This window comes from Phoxinus phoxinus (genome assembly GCF_949152265.1).
Source record: "Phoxinus phoxinus genome assembly, chromosome: 8".
In the NCBI taxonomy this organism is placed as follows: Eukaryota; Metazoa; Chordata; class Actinopteri; order Cypriniformes; family Leuciscidae; genus Phoxinus; species Phoxinus phoxinus.
The window spans coordinates 24,433,906-24,453,287 of NC_136883.1; the positions used below are offsets into that span (position 1 = coordinate 24,433,906).

The window sequence follows — 19,382 nt, forward strand, 5'->3', positions numbered from 1 at the left end:
AGACGTCTCAGGACATATATTGCATGATACCTCTTTTCATAAAGGTTAAAGACTAAACAGCACAGAGCAAAAACAGGTTCCATTTCAGACACACTTGTGCTCATGTAGAGCTGTGTTTGATTTACTTCGAGCATAACAAAGTGAGAGCTTTTCTGCGAGACAGATGTGTGTGGGAGTGGATATGTGAGTTTCAGTGCGCTCACACTCACCTGACCTCTCTAATTCTCTGCTGTGTGATGTATGCTTGCAGGAGAACGAGGCGTCAGGATATCAGGAACGGAGACCCTCTGACTCAGTGTTCAGATCTGCAACACCACGGTAAACACCAGCGAGTATCAGATCGTGTTTATAATGTGTCCAACAACACAGTTACTGTAGGTTAACAATCACAAATCTAAACCTATACAATCTAGAACTGTATTCTAGATCTTTACTTAACTAGATTTATATACAGTACCGTTTAAAATTTGGGATTACTAGTAGGCTAAGATGTAATAATAATAACCTATTATTTACAAAGAATGCATTAAAAAGGGATAGTAAATACATCTATACTGTTCTATACTGTTCTAGATCTATCTATCTATACATACACATACATACATATCACTGTTTCCACAAATATATTAAGCAGCATGACTGTTTTCAACATTTATAACAATAATAAGACATTTTTCTTGAACAACAATTCGTATTAGCATATTAAAATGATTTCTGAAGGATCATGTGACACTAAAGACTGATGTAATGATGCTGAAAATTCAGCTTTCCATCAGGAATAAATTACATTTTAAATATATTCAAACTAGAAAAACGTTTTTATTATTATTATTGTAGTAGTAATACTTACCAATATTAAATTAACATATTTAATACTTAATATATATATTAATATAACATATTAAATATTAAGTTATGTAATATTTCACATTATAAAGCGGTTAGCTCCAGTCCTTGATTCTGATTGGTCAATAGGTGTGTTTTATTCACGATAAAACACAAATATGACAGCTTCACCCAATGGTTCTGTCTATCACTACACACAACACCCCTAGCAACCACTCTTAGCAAGGTTGACGTGTTTGTTCTCATTGAAATTGTTCATTGAAGAAAGCTTATATAAGAGTATTGCGAGAAATCGAGTGCCAGTCCTTTCAATATAAAAGTCTTCTATACTGACAGACTCACTCATAAAGACAGTCTTTGTCGCCATCTAACGGTGAAATAATGTAGCTTCTGTTGCTGTTCACTTTCAGGGACTATTTTTTTCCAGCGGAAGGAAGGCTTTTAGTGATTTTACTTCATTGCATACAGTACAGCATCTCGCACCTTATTGCTTACATTGTTTTTACAGTACTTTATAACAAGCCTTGGGGAGCATAAGAGACTTCTTTCAAACACACACACACACACAAAAAAATCCCATAGACGCCAAACTCTTGTGTAGGCTAGCCTACTAGCTAGTCATTTAGCAAATTATGTAATACAAAGTGCCAAAACACCTATAACAGAGACAATCCACTCGCTCAAGGTCACAATGTTGATGGCTCATGTCTCACTTGATATGGGGCTCAAACCAACAACCTTCTGTTTGCCAGTCACGCATGGCAGTTTCCCAACATCATTTGTTGGTTTTGGAATAGCATTTCTATCAAATAATAGCCCTAATTATATCCTAGAAAGTTCTATCCTAAAAAAACTAAAGAAAATCTGATTGGTTGATACATATTGTTGGTCCAGGACAAACAAGGATGTTGATCCAAAAACATAGCCTTACTACTTAACTTTAAGTTACCGGTAAGCATGATAACATGCGAGCTAGAAGGCAGGGCACATTAACAGGGCGTCATACTTTTAAAATAAAACTCAGGGTGTGCGGGGTAACGCAAATTTAGAAAAAGGCAGAGGAGATAATTGTAACTGTGCATAACAGTGTTTTAATAAAAGCCCTGCATACGCGCCGTGCATTCCAGGTTTGTGTTTAATTAAAGCTTATGAAATTAAACGAGGCCTAAAAAGTCAATACCACTACGCTAATGACACATGTCTAACTGCTGAGAAACGTTTCACAGCTGTTGCAAAAATACAGGCTTTAGAACATGCACTTATACACATCCACGCAGATATACGCTGTAGTGTTCAAAAGTTTGGGGTCTGTCCGATTTCTGAATGTTTTTTGAAAGAAGTCTCTTATGCTCACCAAGGCTGCATTTATTTGATCAAAAATAATACAAAGCCATAATATTCTGAAATATTATTACAATTTAAAATACCTGTTTTCTATTTTAATATATTTAAAAACGCAATTCATTCCTATGATGGCAAGCTGAATTTTCAGCACCATTACTACAGTTGTTATATGATTCGTTCAGAAATCATTTTAATATGCTATTATGATTTATTATTATTTTGTTTAATGCAAACCTTTTGTAACATTATATCTTTACTGTCACTTTTTAACAATGCACTCTTGCTGAATAAAGGTATTCTTTCTTTTTTTTATAAAATAAAAAACATCTTACAGAGCCCAAACTTTTGAATGGTAGTGTAGATCACGAGGCCACTGGGATCATGGAGACCACACACAGATTTCCTGTGTCGGAGTTCTGGTCTAACACACCTCATTACAGTGACACCACTAACCCACAGCACTGCACTCTGACATTTCATAGTCCAAACTTAAAATAATGCTAGAAGAAAATTAAAGGCAGAGGAATAGATGCCACTTAACACAGCAAGAGAGTCTCTCTCTCTCTCTCTCTCTCTCTCTCTCTCTCTCTCTCTCTCTCTCTCTCTCTCTCTCTCTCTCTCTCTCTCTCTCTCTCTCTCTCTCTCTCTCTCTCGGACTCGAAACACACTGAGAGATATATCAGACATGCTGGGTGTGACTTTGTTAGTGTGATGGCATATGGTCTGAACTATCAGTTTGTATTCTCACTGCAGGATGTCCTGTCTCAGAATCAAGATTTCTCACTTCTTTGTGTGTTTCTGTGTTGTTTCCTCATCTCTCTGAGCAGATGAGGCAGATGGCGAGAGAGATTTGCTGGATAGGGTGGTATATGGGGTTGAGAACAGCAGCTCTTTTCTGGAGTGCAGTCCTAAATCCCAGCGAGCCCTTATTTACTGGCAGTTTCAGAGACACGGAGAGGACCGCAAACAAGAGGTATGTTCTGTTGTGTAAACGGTTGAGTCCACAAGTAAAAGCCAAAGTATGAGACCACAAGGAAAATCACATCTATTTTCTATTCTATATGTTCAGCATAACAATTTAAGTAAAAAAAATTTGGGGATTTCCGTCTTTTACTTAAATGATAGCAGCACAAGCCCGATGATCATGATCTCCAGCATGATTTGATGATAAAAATAGCATCATGTGCTTTACTGGGAGCAAGAACATCTGACCTTGTGGAAGAGCTCACATGATTAATGTTACAGATGTGCTGGTTTGATTAGTGACCTAAAAATATAATCTTAAATATGTCTTATTCATGGTTGGTTATTTATTTATTTATTTACCAACCAAAATATTTGACCAAACATATATATTACCAACCCCAAAAATATAACCAATGTCATATGACAAATTTGTTTGTCTGCACAAAAAAAAAACAAAAAAACAAATTTTTTAATAAATCACACATAAATTTGAGTTTTGCCATGTTAAATAACAGGTCATAATTCATGCAAGCTTCAATCAATCTTACTCAAAATTGTGGAAAAAAGTATTTTATATATACATATATAAAACATTTGTTTATACTCTTAGAATATAAATAAACATAAAAGTATAAAAATATAATTATATATATATATATATATATATACTTTTTTATTCTTTTAACTTTTAAAATTGTATTTTTAACACGTATAAAAACAATCATATAAGACTAGAAAATTGAATCACTTTGGTTTATGTTGTGAATGCAGCTGAAACTGCTGTCAATCATATGTACAGTACTCGGCATGTGATTTGATCCATATGTCTGTTTGTGTGTTTAATTTTTTTTTTTTTTTAGATAAAGTCCGATGAGCGGGTGTTGGGCACAGAACAGGGTCTGTTGATCCGAACCCTCCATCAGAAGGACTCGGGTGTGTATTACTGCCACGCTGTCGAGCACGGCTTCATCCAGACCCTCCTCCGCCTCACCCTCAACGTCATTCCCTCAGAACACCTGGACGATCTCCTGCACCGAGACACGCCGGACAGCAACGATCCGGCCAACGGCAAGATGTGGTACCGCGACTTCCTCTCCCTCATCAACCCGCCGAGCCCGAACAGCGTCGACCAGCTCTGCGAACAGGTTTGGAAGAGAGAACGGAAACAGCGCAGGCAGAAAGCTAATCTGATGCACGGCAGCCAATCACACTCCAGCCAGCTCCTCCACTCCAGCCAATCACACGCCAGTAAGTGGAAGCTGCTACAGGAAAACAAGAAAGGACGCAACCGCAGAACCCACGAGATGCAGCGGGTACCCCGCAGTGTGTGACCTGGACGCCAAATTAAAAGGATGCGGAAATCCAACAGACTTCTACTGTTTCACAGACTGAAACTGAAGACAGGAAGGGTGGAATTCCACTTCCTGTATTGTGTGCGCGAGAGAGATTTACTTGTGAACCAGAGCACATCTTCATTCACGCCTACAGTACGTATTGAGACTCAAACCCCGAGAGGATGTAATGTGATGCTAACAGAAACTGAACTACCTGTAAATATGACAAAAATATACTGTGAGACAGGTTTCAGTCTGTATAAAAAACCCGTTTCATTTTATGAGGGACAAAACATGGATGCTGAAAGACCACTGTTTAACCTCCATTTAGCTGAAGCACAATCCCAGTGCATTCTGGGTAATGAACTTGTCAGTAATATTATGTGTATAGAGTGTGTTGACCTTAACATATACTGTATATCTTTGTATCAGAAATGTAGGCCCTTCTCTTTATGTACATATCCATTAATTAAGGTATTGCTTCGTTATGGTTTATCCCCCCCCCCCTTTTTTTCTATCTTCCTCCACGCATTTTCTATTTTCATCTGCTGCAAAAGCAATGCCTCAGCAAATACATTAATGGAACGGTGTTGTTCCTCTGAATAAGCTCTTCCTACCAAGAAAAACAACTAAAAATCTTTTCTGCTATTTTTTTAGATTAATATTTAATTTTGTACTGTGCCAGAGTATATCTAAAATATGACATAAGTTTTATTTTATTATTTGTTGTCCTCATTGTAAACCACTGCATTGTGAGGGTACACACACCCTCTCCACTAACCTTTTCGCCTTAGTTCTTTGTTGACTTGATTTCATCCATGTTCACATTCACGTTTATATAAAACCATTGTGGTCGATTATGTGAAATATGGTGGCATTTATTAAGGAGTACTGCCATTATGATCATTTTTGTCATGTTTGTTGCACATATTCTGGAAATATTGGTTTTCACTACATTTACAAAAGACCAATCCACACTACCGCTATGGAGAGTATATAGTAGGATGTGTTTTCAGCTGAAGAATAATTATTTTAATTGCATAACTGTATTATTATTGTTTATTGATGGCCTCTGTAACCGCTAAAGAAATACAGGTTCTAGTGTTTAGATTGAAATGTCTAAAATCCATTCTTTTTATGTGACACTCAAGCCCATATTTAAAGTCAACATGGTCACTGTGTCCGCGACCCATTTTGCTACTATAATGTGACATTTCTGAATGAAACAGCTTATTTTTTTATACATTTTATTCCCAGGGAATTAATTGAATTATGAAAAGTAGGTGTTCCCTACTATATATAATATATATAATGTAGTCCATAAGATATTCCAAGAAAAAAATAAAACATTTGTTTTTGTAAACTCACATCTAAACTTGACATGAATTCATGAGACAAAAGCATAAGACTGAACCAATTTTTCAATCCGCCTCACTTTAGGATTTAATTAAAATGTTAGTAATATTGTCCAAATAAGTCTCTAATAAACTATATTTTAAGTTAAGTATGAATTACATATTGTGTATGTATCTATGCATGTATATGTATATTATTAAAACATTATTGATTTATTAGACTTTATTGTAGATATATCTAATATAATATAATATAATAATATATATATATATGCATGCCTTGATGCATTTTGATGAGAGATAACAAAAACAAATTTTATTATCTTTGGAACTATTTATGGACGGATTAGGATTAAGTAAATCGGAAGTAAATAGTTGATTTTGATTTTATGTTGACTTTAAATATGAAAGGGCAAAGGAGGACACATACAACTGTTATATAACATACCACGTCTGTCCCTCAGCTGAGGAAAGGACAGCTGTGTTCCTAAAACTGCTGGGATCAGAGACCGAACACAGCATGGGACAATGCTCCTGGACTCCTTGAGAAGTCCTACTTTCACATCTCACTGAATTAGTTTCAGCAAGACGTTTTTGAGGCCATGCACACAGCACACATGTATCAATGTAGCTGTGAATTTATAGACTATGAAAAAATGGTCCAAAATATATGCCACTGTGTACAAACTGCATGTGAATTTACAGCACCACTCACTTCTATAGTCGTTCACAGTAGCTGTTCTTGTTAATGAGTGATTTGTCTGGCGTTGGATTCCAGGTGGTGCTTAAAAATATTCTGCTATTCATGACAGATGGTGTTATCGACAGGCATAACTTCTGCCTGATAAACTCTCTCCCATTGTAGCTAAATATATAACCAACAGGAAACCGCTGTAAACTAAAGGATTTCAAATGCAAAACTTAAAAGTATACGAACTCGATTGGTCAGCTCTGTTTGGATGGACCTTGGGCAGAAAAGGACACCGGCCTTGCTTAGACTTTGGCAGGGACTTTCTTGAACTGGAAATGTGGGACAAAAGACATGAAAATGCTGCTGTAAATTATTAATTTCTGGCATGCATTCTGCTGTTGAAATAAATGTCTCTTCTAAAGAACCTGTTTTAGAGGGGTGGACAGCTGGATGAGTTTGTGTTTCTGATTGCCTTGGCAGTGCTATAATGTTCTAGGTCCTCTGACCGCTGCACCTGGGCCCAGGGAAAATGTATCCTGTCTTATTTTATTTGTCTTTCCTCATGCTGGAGTTCAGTGGGTTCTCAACCATGAAACTTATAATACTGCTGAGAAAAGCAAAATGCTCAGGGTGAAATTACTGACACTAACTGACAAATGATAATATCTATCTATCTATCTATCTATCTATCTATCTATCTATCTATCTATCTATCTATCTATCTATCTATCTATCTATCTATCTATCTATCTATCTATCTATCTATCATCTATCTAAGATTTGCATGTAAAATAAAAAAAATACATGCATAGGCTACATAAATTTCATGTTAAAGGATTAGCAAAGTTCACTTTTTTTTTTTTTTTGCTGATAATTTACTCACCCCGATGTCATCAAGATATCCATGTCTTTCTTTCTTCAGTCGAAAAGAAATTAAGGTTTTTGAGGAAAACATTCCAGGATTTTTCTACACAGAAAATCTCAATGCAGCAAGTCTAGTCTACACGATCCCAGTCGAGAAATAAGGTCTAGCGAAACGAAAAATAGCCTATATATACTTTTTAACCACAAATGTCCGTCTACATAGACAGTATGGTCTTGTATACCATCTCCGAGAAATTATATTATAAATAAATTATAAATATTACGTCATCACGTTGAAAAGGTCACGAAAAATTGTAAAAAGTAAATTAAAACAAAGATGTCGGACGATTTTGAAGTTGGAGGAGAAAATGTGATGGAGTTTTTCGCCCTTCTCTACCGTTTTGAACCGGAGTACACAAAAGAACTTTAGATAGATAGATGACGTGACGTGTGACCTTTCCGACGTGATGAGATGCGCATCTCAGAGAAAAAAGGCGCTCGAAAAAAGGTAAAATGGGGACAGGATTAAATGCGTTTCCTTCCGTATTAATCATCATCAGAAATCAAATTTCTTACCAATCATCTTTTATTACCCTGCCTGTTCATGGCGCACTACAAGAGCGCAGAATATTGTTGCTCAAATATCAATGATAACCAAAGTGTTGGATGCCAACAAGTGAAAAATGTAATGACGGATTCTTTGTCATAACGAAGGAGTGAGGATGGTTATCTACACAGATAAGTAGAAGTTAGATGGAATGGGGCCCTCCATTCTGAATGTTTGCAATACGCGTCGTATTAGGCTATGTTGACATTGTTGGGTTTTTGTTAGGAAAGGTGTCATTATTTATCAAAACACTTTCATCTGTTTGTGAGAGCGTAATTAGCAAAAATATAATTAAACCAGTGTGCAAATTATTCAATGATTTTCAGGAAGGTTTAGGCTAAGTTATATTTTTAAAACTGAAACATATTTCCTATTAATTTATTATGTAGATAGAATGATGCATTAAGGCTTTGGACTTTGAATGAATGTATTTTTTTTGTTTTATTTTACGTGGATCAATAGTTCTACAGTCAGACCTTCAAAGACCACCACTATGCAGTATAGGCCTACTGCTTAGTGGTGGTCTGAAGGTCTGACTGTAGAACAATATTGATAGCTAGTAGGACGACAACTACTCCGATTTAGAATGATGAATTCAAACAAACCTGTAAAACTATGTGGTAAACGACATTGCCACACCAGTTTTTGGTGTGGTAATTTATTCCTGCATTACAATTAGTTTTACCTTTAATATTGATTCTTCGGAAGCCACATCCCATCCATTACCACAACATACATCAATAGGTTTGCCTAGATCCACTTTGACACTGATCCTGTTGTAAATCAAGTGGGCATGCAGCAAACTGGATTTCTAAAGGCACAACCACTCATATCTGAAACTCTCACTGAACAAATGATGCTTTTGCTTGCTAAAGTTAACGTTAGATATGAATGTGTAAGATCCGCTTTGACACTGGTTCAGTTTGAAATCATTTGTGAATACAGCAAACATGATTTCTAAAATCACATTTATACTCGCCTGAATGTAATTGGTTAAAGGATGTTTAAACCAGACTGTGGCAGGTTGCAAGTTAACATTTTCTCAAATTGACAGTAGATGGAATGCCACATTTGCAAAGACTTTAATTTTTCCTTTCCTTATATGTAAAACATCTAGTGTTTATGTACCATAAGATCTAAAACATATTTTGGAACACAGGCATTTCTAACTATGCTAAACAATCAATGCATCATTTATGAAATTAGTCCGTTTGGGAAGACTCTTTGCCAGTAAGCAAGTACCATAAACCAGACCAGAACACCTCTGTAACCTCAAAGAAACACCATGCTCTGTATCTGCTTCATGCAAAGGCATTGACCAAGCACCACTCACATTTTCCCCAGAAAAATGTAAAGCATAGTTTTTAGTTACTTTTAAATAAACGACATGTCTGCCATCTAGTGGTAGACTTTGTTACTGCATTTTCAAGGTTTTTATAATCCAGAGCTTTCCAGGGAGTTGATGATTTATGACAAGGACATCACCACTAAATGAATCTATAAACACTTTTATAGCATTCTGTAAATCCTGCTATACCCAGCTCAGCAGTAACAAATGTGAGGAACAGATTTATATGTCGGTGAGATAAAAAAAAGTGAAAGGGTTATCGAGACTGACAGTCTAATATTCAAAGACATTGGGTCAATTGTTTTTGCTTATGAACTTTTTGAACTCCCTCACACTCAAAGGTGACGGCTGGTCATGTATAGTGTCTTGAGGTCAGAGGTCATCCCGATTGCCCCACAGACTGCTCTGTGGACACAGATGTGTGTCGTAAATGTCCATATCTATGAACGAGTGCATTAGCGGTTGTGTGATGAATGAACTGGGCAGGATTCCATGGTGCAGACCATTGACACTGGGAATAAATGCCCAGAGCTCAGTTATTTGAAGTTTTCACCTCTGGGAGTAATTTAAAGCAAATGAGCCTGTGTGTTCCATGATGTGTTGAGCCATGTGTGAGCATGCACTGCAAAATGTCTGTGTGACACTTAATCCAGAAGGCCATACAGAGCTTTGGACAAATGTGTAATACTATAGATTATATAACATAAGGGCCGGCCCAACTGTGTTTACTTGTAGTCAACTACTTGTAGAGTCATTTGTGGTCTATACGCTACAAATACAAGCAAAACAAACTATTAAAACACAATCGTAACAATTTGTTTAGCATTATTAGGCTCAGAAAAACTGGATGCCAACATTTTTAGTATTTTTTACCAGCTGGGTGCCCTCTGTGTTGTCTTGTAAAAGTTTTTGCCTGAATAATGTGTCTTGGTGTCAGGATTGTTTACACTGCTTTATCAAAGAGCGTGAAAGCCTTCATGTGAGACGGCATTATTATGGTTCAGAGACAGCAGCATAATATGGAAAATTCCTCCAATGCCTTTCTAACACATGCTGGCTATAGGTCTATATACTGATCTATTCTGAATCTGATAGATGAATAAGTATAGATATGTTTAGTTAATATATTGCCTATATCTCTTTTCCATATGTTATTCATACTCGCCATTGCAGTATGGCCCAATGTGACCCTAATTTCAGGGGTGGATTTTACTTTTTATCCGAGGAAGATAAAATCCTGAACTAATTCAATTTCTTCGTCATTGATTTTAAACTTCACTTCTCCACTTGCTGCTGTCTTCATGATTTTGTTTTTTTTATGTTACGGTAACATAAGGTTTGTATGATCGTACACGTATCTCAAATTGTTGATGGTTCTTCTTTCCCTAATCCTCACTCCAATATCGGACGAGCTCAGGACTAAATTTCTCATAATCACTTCAGCATAAAGGTTGAAAAGAAATGGGGACAAAATACAGCCCTGTCTCACGACCTTACCGATCTTGAACCTTTCTGAATCACCGCAGTGTGTTCGCACTGTTCCTGATCGATGTGCAGACATTTAATAAACTTGATGAAATGAACTGGGACGCCGAGGTCACAGTTAAAAGCCTTGCTGTAGTCGATAAAATGAATGATTTTTCTGGTACTTGCGGGTCTTTTCAATGATAATATGATCTGATATTGGCCCTATTATCTCTAGTACAGGTTATGTGTGTGTGTGAAAACTTATTTGAAATTTATGATTGTCTATGTTATTTGATTTTCACTGCTTTGAGTTTATACAGCACTGCTGTACGTATGTGTTAATGTGTGCTGCCACATTATTTGTATGTTGTTACTTAAAGGAAATATTAGCTTGTTACTGTCATAACAGTGAGCCATATTAGTGTATCATATTTGTTCATTCTGATGCAGTATTGTATTATAACTTCATGATTCTCTGCTGCCCTCTGGAGGGATTCTTAAAGTTATGATTACTTTTAAATGTAGTCAAGCTGTACAAATAATTTGTTCATTTTAAAAGTCACATTCGAAGTCAGCAAGTCACAAAGTTGCATTAGCTTACTGTATTTAAGGTGATACCGGTATTTAGTGTAACTGCTATTTTCATTCATTAATGCGATTTAATATAACATTTGTGCAATTTTTAAGAATGCATAATTTACCATATCAGTTATTGGTTGATATGATTTTTTTTTAAATTTGTATTTGTATATTGGATTTCTTAAAATAGGGGGAAACAATCTTGCTGCAGACGATTACATTTTCAAATGGATTTTAAATTATTTATTTTTTGTATGGCTGTATTAGGTGATGAATGGGATTTTTATCTTTGTGTATACTACTGATTATGTGTGAATGCCATGTGTATTGAAACACATTAAAACAAAATGTCCCCATGGGGGCAACAATAAAAACTAAGAAGACGGTATAGAAGGGTTATATATTTAATTGTGCATGCTATTTCCACTGTTTTTACATTTAGATTTAATTTGCTGTCATGTTCACTTAAAGTTAATTAATATATCATTTATGCTGGTGTTTTATAAAAAGCAATGCTATATACAATAGTAAATTAAAGATAATTTTGGGAACTGGATGTAGTAAAATTATTATAGCCCAATATAATAGCTTTATTAGGAGGAGGTCATGTGACAATTGTGCTGTATTTAGATGCTTTGTAGATTTGTGTGTGTGTGAGTGTGTGTGTGTGTGTGTGTGTGTGTTATTAGTCTCTAGGCTCCAAATTAAGTCTAAAACATGCACACACATACCTATATATAGTGATTTATTTTAGAATTAGATCACAGGCCAGAGATCAAGCTCTCTTGCTCTCGTCTTATCACACATGTGGAGATGTTCAATGAGGCAGATAGACAGGCGTTGATCATAGCCAGTAGAGGGGAACCAGGACCACGGTAAACCAACAGACACTGTTTGAGTGCATGTCTGTTCAACGGCACTGTGAACCAGAGTAATGGCTTTAGTGCCATGGGTGACAGGAGCTAGACACCTGCAAAAACTGAAGAAAAAAAACACATTCTTGCTCGAATACTCTTTAAAGCATTATTGTACTTATTTGTGGCAACAAAATTAGTAAGTATTACTTTTATTCAGCCAGGACACATTAAATTGATCAAAATTAACAGTACACTCTAAAAACTAATTCAGAGGACCTTTAGTCATTACTTAAATATACATATTGTTGTGAAATAAAAAATCAAGTTCTGAGATACAGTTAGACTTTTTACTTGTAATTGTTATTTTATTGAGCTTGGATGACACACAAATTATGCCTATTGATTCAATATACTATCATGACTTGTCAGAGTTTAACATTTTCAGTCAATCAAAAATAATTTAATTTTAAGTTCTGCTAATGTAAAATACAATTTGATGACGTGTAAACGGCCCACAGTTTCCGCGCGCATGCATGTTCAAGGCCAGACGACGAGTGGGACCACACAGTTGAAACTCAATCTGGTGAATGGTTAGTAATTTTATGTTTAATTACACATTTGCATTCGCTCAGGATTCTGTTGGTGATAGCCTACTGTATAGTAACCGAATACCGAAATCTCGAAGTCCTTATTCTGAAATTTGAGTTGAGTGTTGATAGTATATGTAACTGTGCGTTCACACCGGACGCGAATAGCGCGTCAAATTCGCGCCTGCCGCGTCTAATTTGACGCTTGAACATTTTGAATGCATTCGCGCGTCCAAAGCGAAATGGACGCGTATAAAAAGGAAGCGTTTGGAGCGAAATTGCCGCGCGTCCGAGGCGAAATCCGCTTCTTCTGGGAGAGGCAAGTGCTGCGGGAAATTTAAAAATACTACTGTTATTGTGTCACGAAATGTAGTTTTAAGAGTTGTTCAGTCGAGAATGTAGTTGTTTAAAGCTCAAATCTGTGGTTTATTTATAAAGATAGCGCCTATTTAAAACATTTGATCGGACGTTTTCGGGTTGTGTGAGACCCAGGGGATCACCGGGTGCTCGAGCCCATGTAAGCCGCCTGGAACAGCCTTTACCTCGGCTGGTCCTCCTGACGTCTGCCGCTGGTAAACGACTCGAGAAATGTTTAAATTCACAATATATAGCTTCTGTTCTATTATATGAAACATATAATTTAAAGGACATTAATGACTCGTTATAACGGATGTCAAACGACTTCTTTAATTATGTTAATATTATTATATATTAATATTATAGTTCATTTAAATGTTTTGAAAGGGAAATATATTAAAAGATGAATGTTACATGTACGTTTAAAAGAGAAATATATCACAATTTAAAAATGGTGCTAAAAAGATAAATAGTGATTGGAAAGCTGTTTAAAAATATACATAATTCCTTATAAAAGTCAGTCATTTCATTTGTGTTATTTAAAATTAGGGCTGGTCCGAATACCATTTTTGAGCTTCGAAGCTTCGGTAGGAAAAAACTTCTTCACCTAACTTAAAACATTATGTTGGATCAACTTAATTACTTGCATTCATGCTGAAAATTATTAAGTTCATGTTACTTAGAAATGCGTTTTATTGTGGACTAAAAGGTAATTCACCATACTCAAAACATCGCTTTGAATTAATGTAATTATGCCAGCAGTCTTAACTTAAAAATTCTAGTGGAAAACGTTAACATATTTTTTTTTGTTGACCCAATGTTTTATTTTTTAGAGTGTAATAACATTCATAATGTTACAAATGATTTCAATTTCAAATAGTTGCTTTCTTTTGAACTTTCTATTCATCAAAGAAAAAAAAGATATCTTGGTTTTCACAAAATATTAAGTAGCACAACTCTTTTCAACATAGATGATAATAAGAAATGTTTCTTGAGCAGCAAATCAGCATAGAAGGATTTATGAAAGATCATGTGACACTGAAGACTGGAGTAATGATGCTGAGAATTCAGCGTTGTCATCATAGAAATAATTTAATTTTAAAAGTAGAAAGTTCTTTTAAATTGTAATAATATTTCACAACATTACTGTTTTACCGTATAAATGGAGCCTTGGTGAACATAAGAGACTTTCAAAAACATTTAAAAATTCTTACTGACCCCAAACTTTGAACAATAGTCTATTCTCAAATCACTTTCTGTCACGACACACACAATGGAGAGACAGCAGATCCAAGTGCAGTTAGATATTTATTTGGCAAATCCGTACTCCCAATCCAGCCAGGCAAATGGTCAAAATCCAGTAATTCAATCCAACAAGACAAGAACACGTAACAGGAGCGGAAGTGTGGGGACATTAAACAAGGACTCGACAACTAACACAGAAACAGCCAGGGTATATATATATACACACACACAGATCTAACAAGGTGATGGGAAACAGCTGAGTGTAATGAACTGATGAGTGACAGACAGAATGCTGGGAATTGAAGTCAAATGTGAAAGACACCGTGAGAACGAGGACCTCTAGTGACAACCCAGGGAAACACAACCAGACACTGTGACACTTTCTTTAACTTTTACTGAAAATGACAATGACCCCACAACAAAATCAAACAAATCCCACAATCCTCCCCGATGACTAGCGGATCAAGTAACATATTCCCCTTCAGGGCTGTTGTAATTTATAAGTGTGTAATAATGAAATGTTATTCTAGCATAATGCTTCATTTTTACATTCCTCTCAGATCTTTCCATTCGCCCGTGTTTAAACTGGCACGTATCTATAGAGACGGTGAAACACACCCAGGTGAGACTATTTGTTTTGAATTTGTATTGGCTTGTCTCCTGTTTCGCGCTGTGTGGATGAGCATTATTCTGTCACGGTTTCTGGCTTTGGCAGGCTGAGGGCGAGCACCAAACCCTCAGCGCTGCATCAAAGCGGACCTGTGTATTTGTACAGCATCAATTACACTCACCTTCAATATTTCAGTCCACAAAACACTATACATGCAGTCCACAGTTTCCTGCTGTGGTGGTTGGCTCGGTGTTCTGTGTGACAAATCCATGGCCATAATCCTCAACAGAAAATGGTGTTAGCATGATGGAGGTTTTAGACTGTTTGGTGTGTGTGTGCTCATGAGAAAGAGGGGGAAGATAATGTTTGCTTTGGCATTAGGACTTATTAAGTGTTTGTTTATTCAGTGAGTCAGTTTACCAACGCGTCTCTCTGCAGCTCTAGAGGCAGAGCGGCCTACAGTGTGTTTGTTTAGCGGCGTACTGCCATCACCATGCCACATCAGGTTTAGCTAACTTTCATTTCACCACCACCCGTTGCGTTACTTTTTTTTTTAAAATCTCTCTCTCTGTCTCACTAGTAGTTCACCAGAAAGTTATTTCTCATACTTATGTTGCTTCAAACCTGTAATATCTTTTTCTTTTAATAATGTTTTTTGTCCTTTTGCTCCCAAAAGGACAGATATATTGAAGTACCATAATAGCAATCCATATGAGGTGTGGGCTTTGTTTTTGTTTGCTAGCCACCATTTCTCTCCCGCATATAAATGCAGCTCACAGTCACCAAACTTGTCACGGATTAATAATGTAAAACTCCAGACAAGTCTTCCATCTTTAAAGTGTCTTGACCATATATATACACATAGATTCCTTATTAGTTTCTGTTTCTGTGGGCCGCAATACACAAGCCGTCAGCCATATGGAACGGTCAAAGCCGGTTCGTGAACATTCGAGAGCAAGTTGACTGCGTCTCTAACCGTAGTTGGACGCATTATTGAATATACAGTTTATTATCTGCATAAGACTTCAGTAGATGATTTTGCTAATCTAACACAATACAAGATGAAGACGTTAGCTAACATGACACAGTTACCATTGTTACCAAAGTTACAATAGTTAGAAAAATTAGTTAATATAAAAACACAAAACCAACACATTCTCACCTGAGAAACGGCTATCCCATTTCTTCTGGAAAAGCCAGAAGCTTGTTGTGGCATTATTGATTCTTACTGTGAGTGACGACACGCTGGCGCTGGTGCACCGACATGTTTGTAGCGGTCGAATGTGGCATCTACGTACGTATTCATATCTATGGTCTTGACTGCCGTACAGCCTACATGAATGACAACTGAAATCCTACAGTTTGACATGGCTTACAGCGGGGATCATGTTCGTACAGTCTGACAAACAACAGTCGTAAAGGACTATTATAACTCGTTCAATGTGCACCCGCCTTTATTTGCCCTTGTTGATCATAGGCTCGTTCCTTATGTTTTTTTGCGTGAACTAAACTAACTTAATATCTAACTTAACTAGTATTCTCCCAAAATATTCATCACTGTGTGGTAATGTTCCTTCACCTCCTTATACATCACCACTTCTTACTCTAGAACCTCATAATTTACAATTGAAGGAGGCAGTGTAGAAGCAATGGGGGCAACGGGACAGGCTTTAGGTGTGTAGCTTGGCATGAGCAAGATATTGGAGGAGGCGTCTATAATAGCTTCCAGAAGTTCAAGACAGTAAGTCTGTGTTTCTCTTACTCAGACGCACCAAGGCTTTAATACCAACAAAGGCGGAGGGATTGTTTCACTGGAATGAGGTGAACGAGAGGATTGTGGTCCTGTTGCATGGCATTGTGCCCTGTCTAGTAATGTGGCTCTAATTATAGAAGCGTTGTCCCCCATTGGCTCCAACCTGAAGAGTTTTCTGTGGCTATCGGAAATCAGGCCAATGAGATGTGAAAGATACAACACTAAGTGGAATTTAAGGGTAATTCAATTAAGATAAAAAGTTTTAGATTAGCCTAGTAAAATGATCCACCCTGGAGATTGCTTTTGTAAACATATCGCTGCATTTTTCTTTGTGGAAAGAATTGCTTCTAACTTCCAACTCCATGGTTATCGGTTGCATAATAAGACTGTCAATCCTAAGCTACTATGTCAGAGAAGAATATGAGCTTTTCTTAATGTGCTGACAGAGGTGTGTCACACGCTAGTGAAATGGTGTTCGCAGTTGCAGCGCTAGTGTTACATATGACTCAAATTTGGTGGCACTCAAGGTCATTCAAACATAACATGACAGAACTTTTTTCTGACCTCTTGACACCAGCTAATCCTTATGTCAGCACACTTTCTTCTGGCTTTCTAGAGCCCTGGAGCAATGACAGGTCAGAGACTGACGCTGACCGTTGAGTGCAGACTTAATCCACTCTTGAACACTCTTCTCTCTGAGGTGACTGTTTGGAATGGAATAGCAGTGCGTACGGTACTACATACTAATATTTTTCAAATCGTATTGAAACAGTAAGCTGTATGTATGTAAAATAGTGTGATTTATTGTTCACTCAGTCATTTGTGTTTAATTCAAAAGTATAATTGAGATATCATTTGAGAGATTCCCGCTGTATATGGTTCTCTTACGTAGAGTTCTCTCGTACTGCGTCGAAAGAACGCTACGGGAAAGATATTTCTTTGTCGAGATTGAAGCCTAAAATTAATCCTTAATTTTGTAATATTGTAAAACGCTTTTCTGAAGCATACAACCTAGGCGGAGCAATACAGCTCACCCATTGGCTGCTCTGCCAGAAAAGCACAGCCTATGCGAGGCCAGAGACGCTGACCAATGAGGACGCTTCGCGCCCTTCTGCGTCACCTCCCGCCCAAACAGGCGTGGCCTAGGCCTATAAATACGAGCATAGCTGTCTAACACGCCGATTTTCTTAAATTCAACGAAGCTGCACGCATCGCTGGATTGATTCGAGCCGCCACAGCCGTTTGGAACAAGCACCTCAGCAGGACGAGCCCTTACCTGAAGCCGCTGGTCATCGCCGCCTTCAGCCGCCGTTCCCTGCTGCGCTTCTCCGGCGTGGAATATCCTTTACATTATGTGTGTGTGTTTTGTGTGTGTGTTCGCCGTCGCGTCACACAGTTTTTCCACACTAAAAGAGCCGAGCGTCTTTTTCAAGATGTCTCGCACCTCCTGTGGCTCGTGTAGAGCCCCGCTCAGCGACGGGGACCACGTGCTTGTGTTTCCTGCCTGTGAGTATCACGCAGCTTCAGCTCTCGTCGATGGCGGCTGCCATCACTGTGATTTGATGCCTACGGTGACTCTGCGGACTCGCCTGGCGTTCATTTACTGAAGCTGCATCTTTTCCGCCCGCTGTAGTGCCGCGCCGTGAAAAGCGCCGTGCTCAGCGGAGCCCGGAACCTCCCTTCACCACGAGGTGCTCGCCGCTGCTGCTGCTAGCTTCTCCGCCCGCTTCGCTGGACTCTCTGACCGACGGACAAGGGCCGCTGTGTGCCGCCGCGTCCGTCATGGACGAGGAAGATGAAGCCGTGTCTGTGAAGGACGACTGCTGTTCTCTCCTCGCTTCGGGTAGCGAGGGATGGGCGAGCTCCGAGGATCTCCCCTCCCCCGCCCCTCGTGAGCGTCGACGGAGAAAGACCAGCATCGATGCGCTTACCGGCTGGATGGCTGCTTTTCTGCAGAGGAACGTACGTTACCGTCCTCACGACCCGCGCCTTTTTCTTCCTGAATTCACGAAGAAATCGCGGAGTCCCGGAAAGCCCCGTTTTCAGCCAGGATGCGCATTTCTGCTTCGAGGAAAGCTACAGTGTTAAAATCCCGCCGCGGCCGGATTTCACTAAAATGTCTCGCTCGCACAGTCCCAACATTCGCGACCGTGCCAGTGTATTTTGCAGTCACCAAATCGGCATCAATGCCCGTTTGCCTGCACACAGACGCCGTTTTCACGACGCCCCAGGTAAATCTGAAAATGTATTTACTGGTGTCCCGGCCACGGCCGATGGTGTAATGTGTGTATCCGTAATGCCCACGACCTAGTGCCCATTCGTACACACAAGCACAGCCCTACACAATACAGGGCTTGCACACATAAAATCGACTCATGTCGGTTGTGCTTCACATGTAAGTTAGTGAACGTGCCCGCTTTTCAGTGCCCACAATCACTACATACTGCATGTCCCGTGGTTTCTGTAAAAACGAAACGAATGTACGGTCAGTCGGTTCTGATAGACAGTACTCTCTGTGCTACACGGTGTCCCGGCCACAGCCGATGATGTAATGTGTGTATCCGTAATGCCC

The 19,382-nt window shown here is 38.2% G+C and overlaps 1 protein-coding gene across 6 annotated transcripts in view; it reads left to right on the forward strand.

Moving 5' to 3' along the window:
* Positions 1-5,598, forward strand: part of sema3ab (sema domain, immunoglobulin domain (Ig), short basic domain, secreted, (semaphorin) 3Ab) — a 99,736-nt gene extending 94,138 nt beyond the window's left edge. For all 6 annotated transcript variants that reach the window (XM_079620001.1, XM_079620000.1, XM_079620002.1 and 3 more), the window contains 3 exons: positions 251-318; positions 3,018-3,163; positions 4,017-5,598. In XM_079620001.1, coding sequence (XP_079476127.1) covers positions 251-318; positions 3,018-3,163; positions 4,017-4,487 — 685 coding nt within the window. In that variant the 3' untranslated portion in view covers positions 4,488-5,598. The remainder of the gene's footprint in view (positions 1-250; positions 319-3,017; positions 3,164-4,016) is intronic.
* The last annotated feature ends 13,784 nt before the right edge of the window (positions 5,599-19,382 follow it).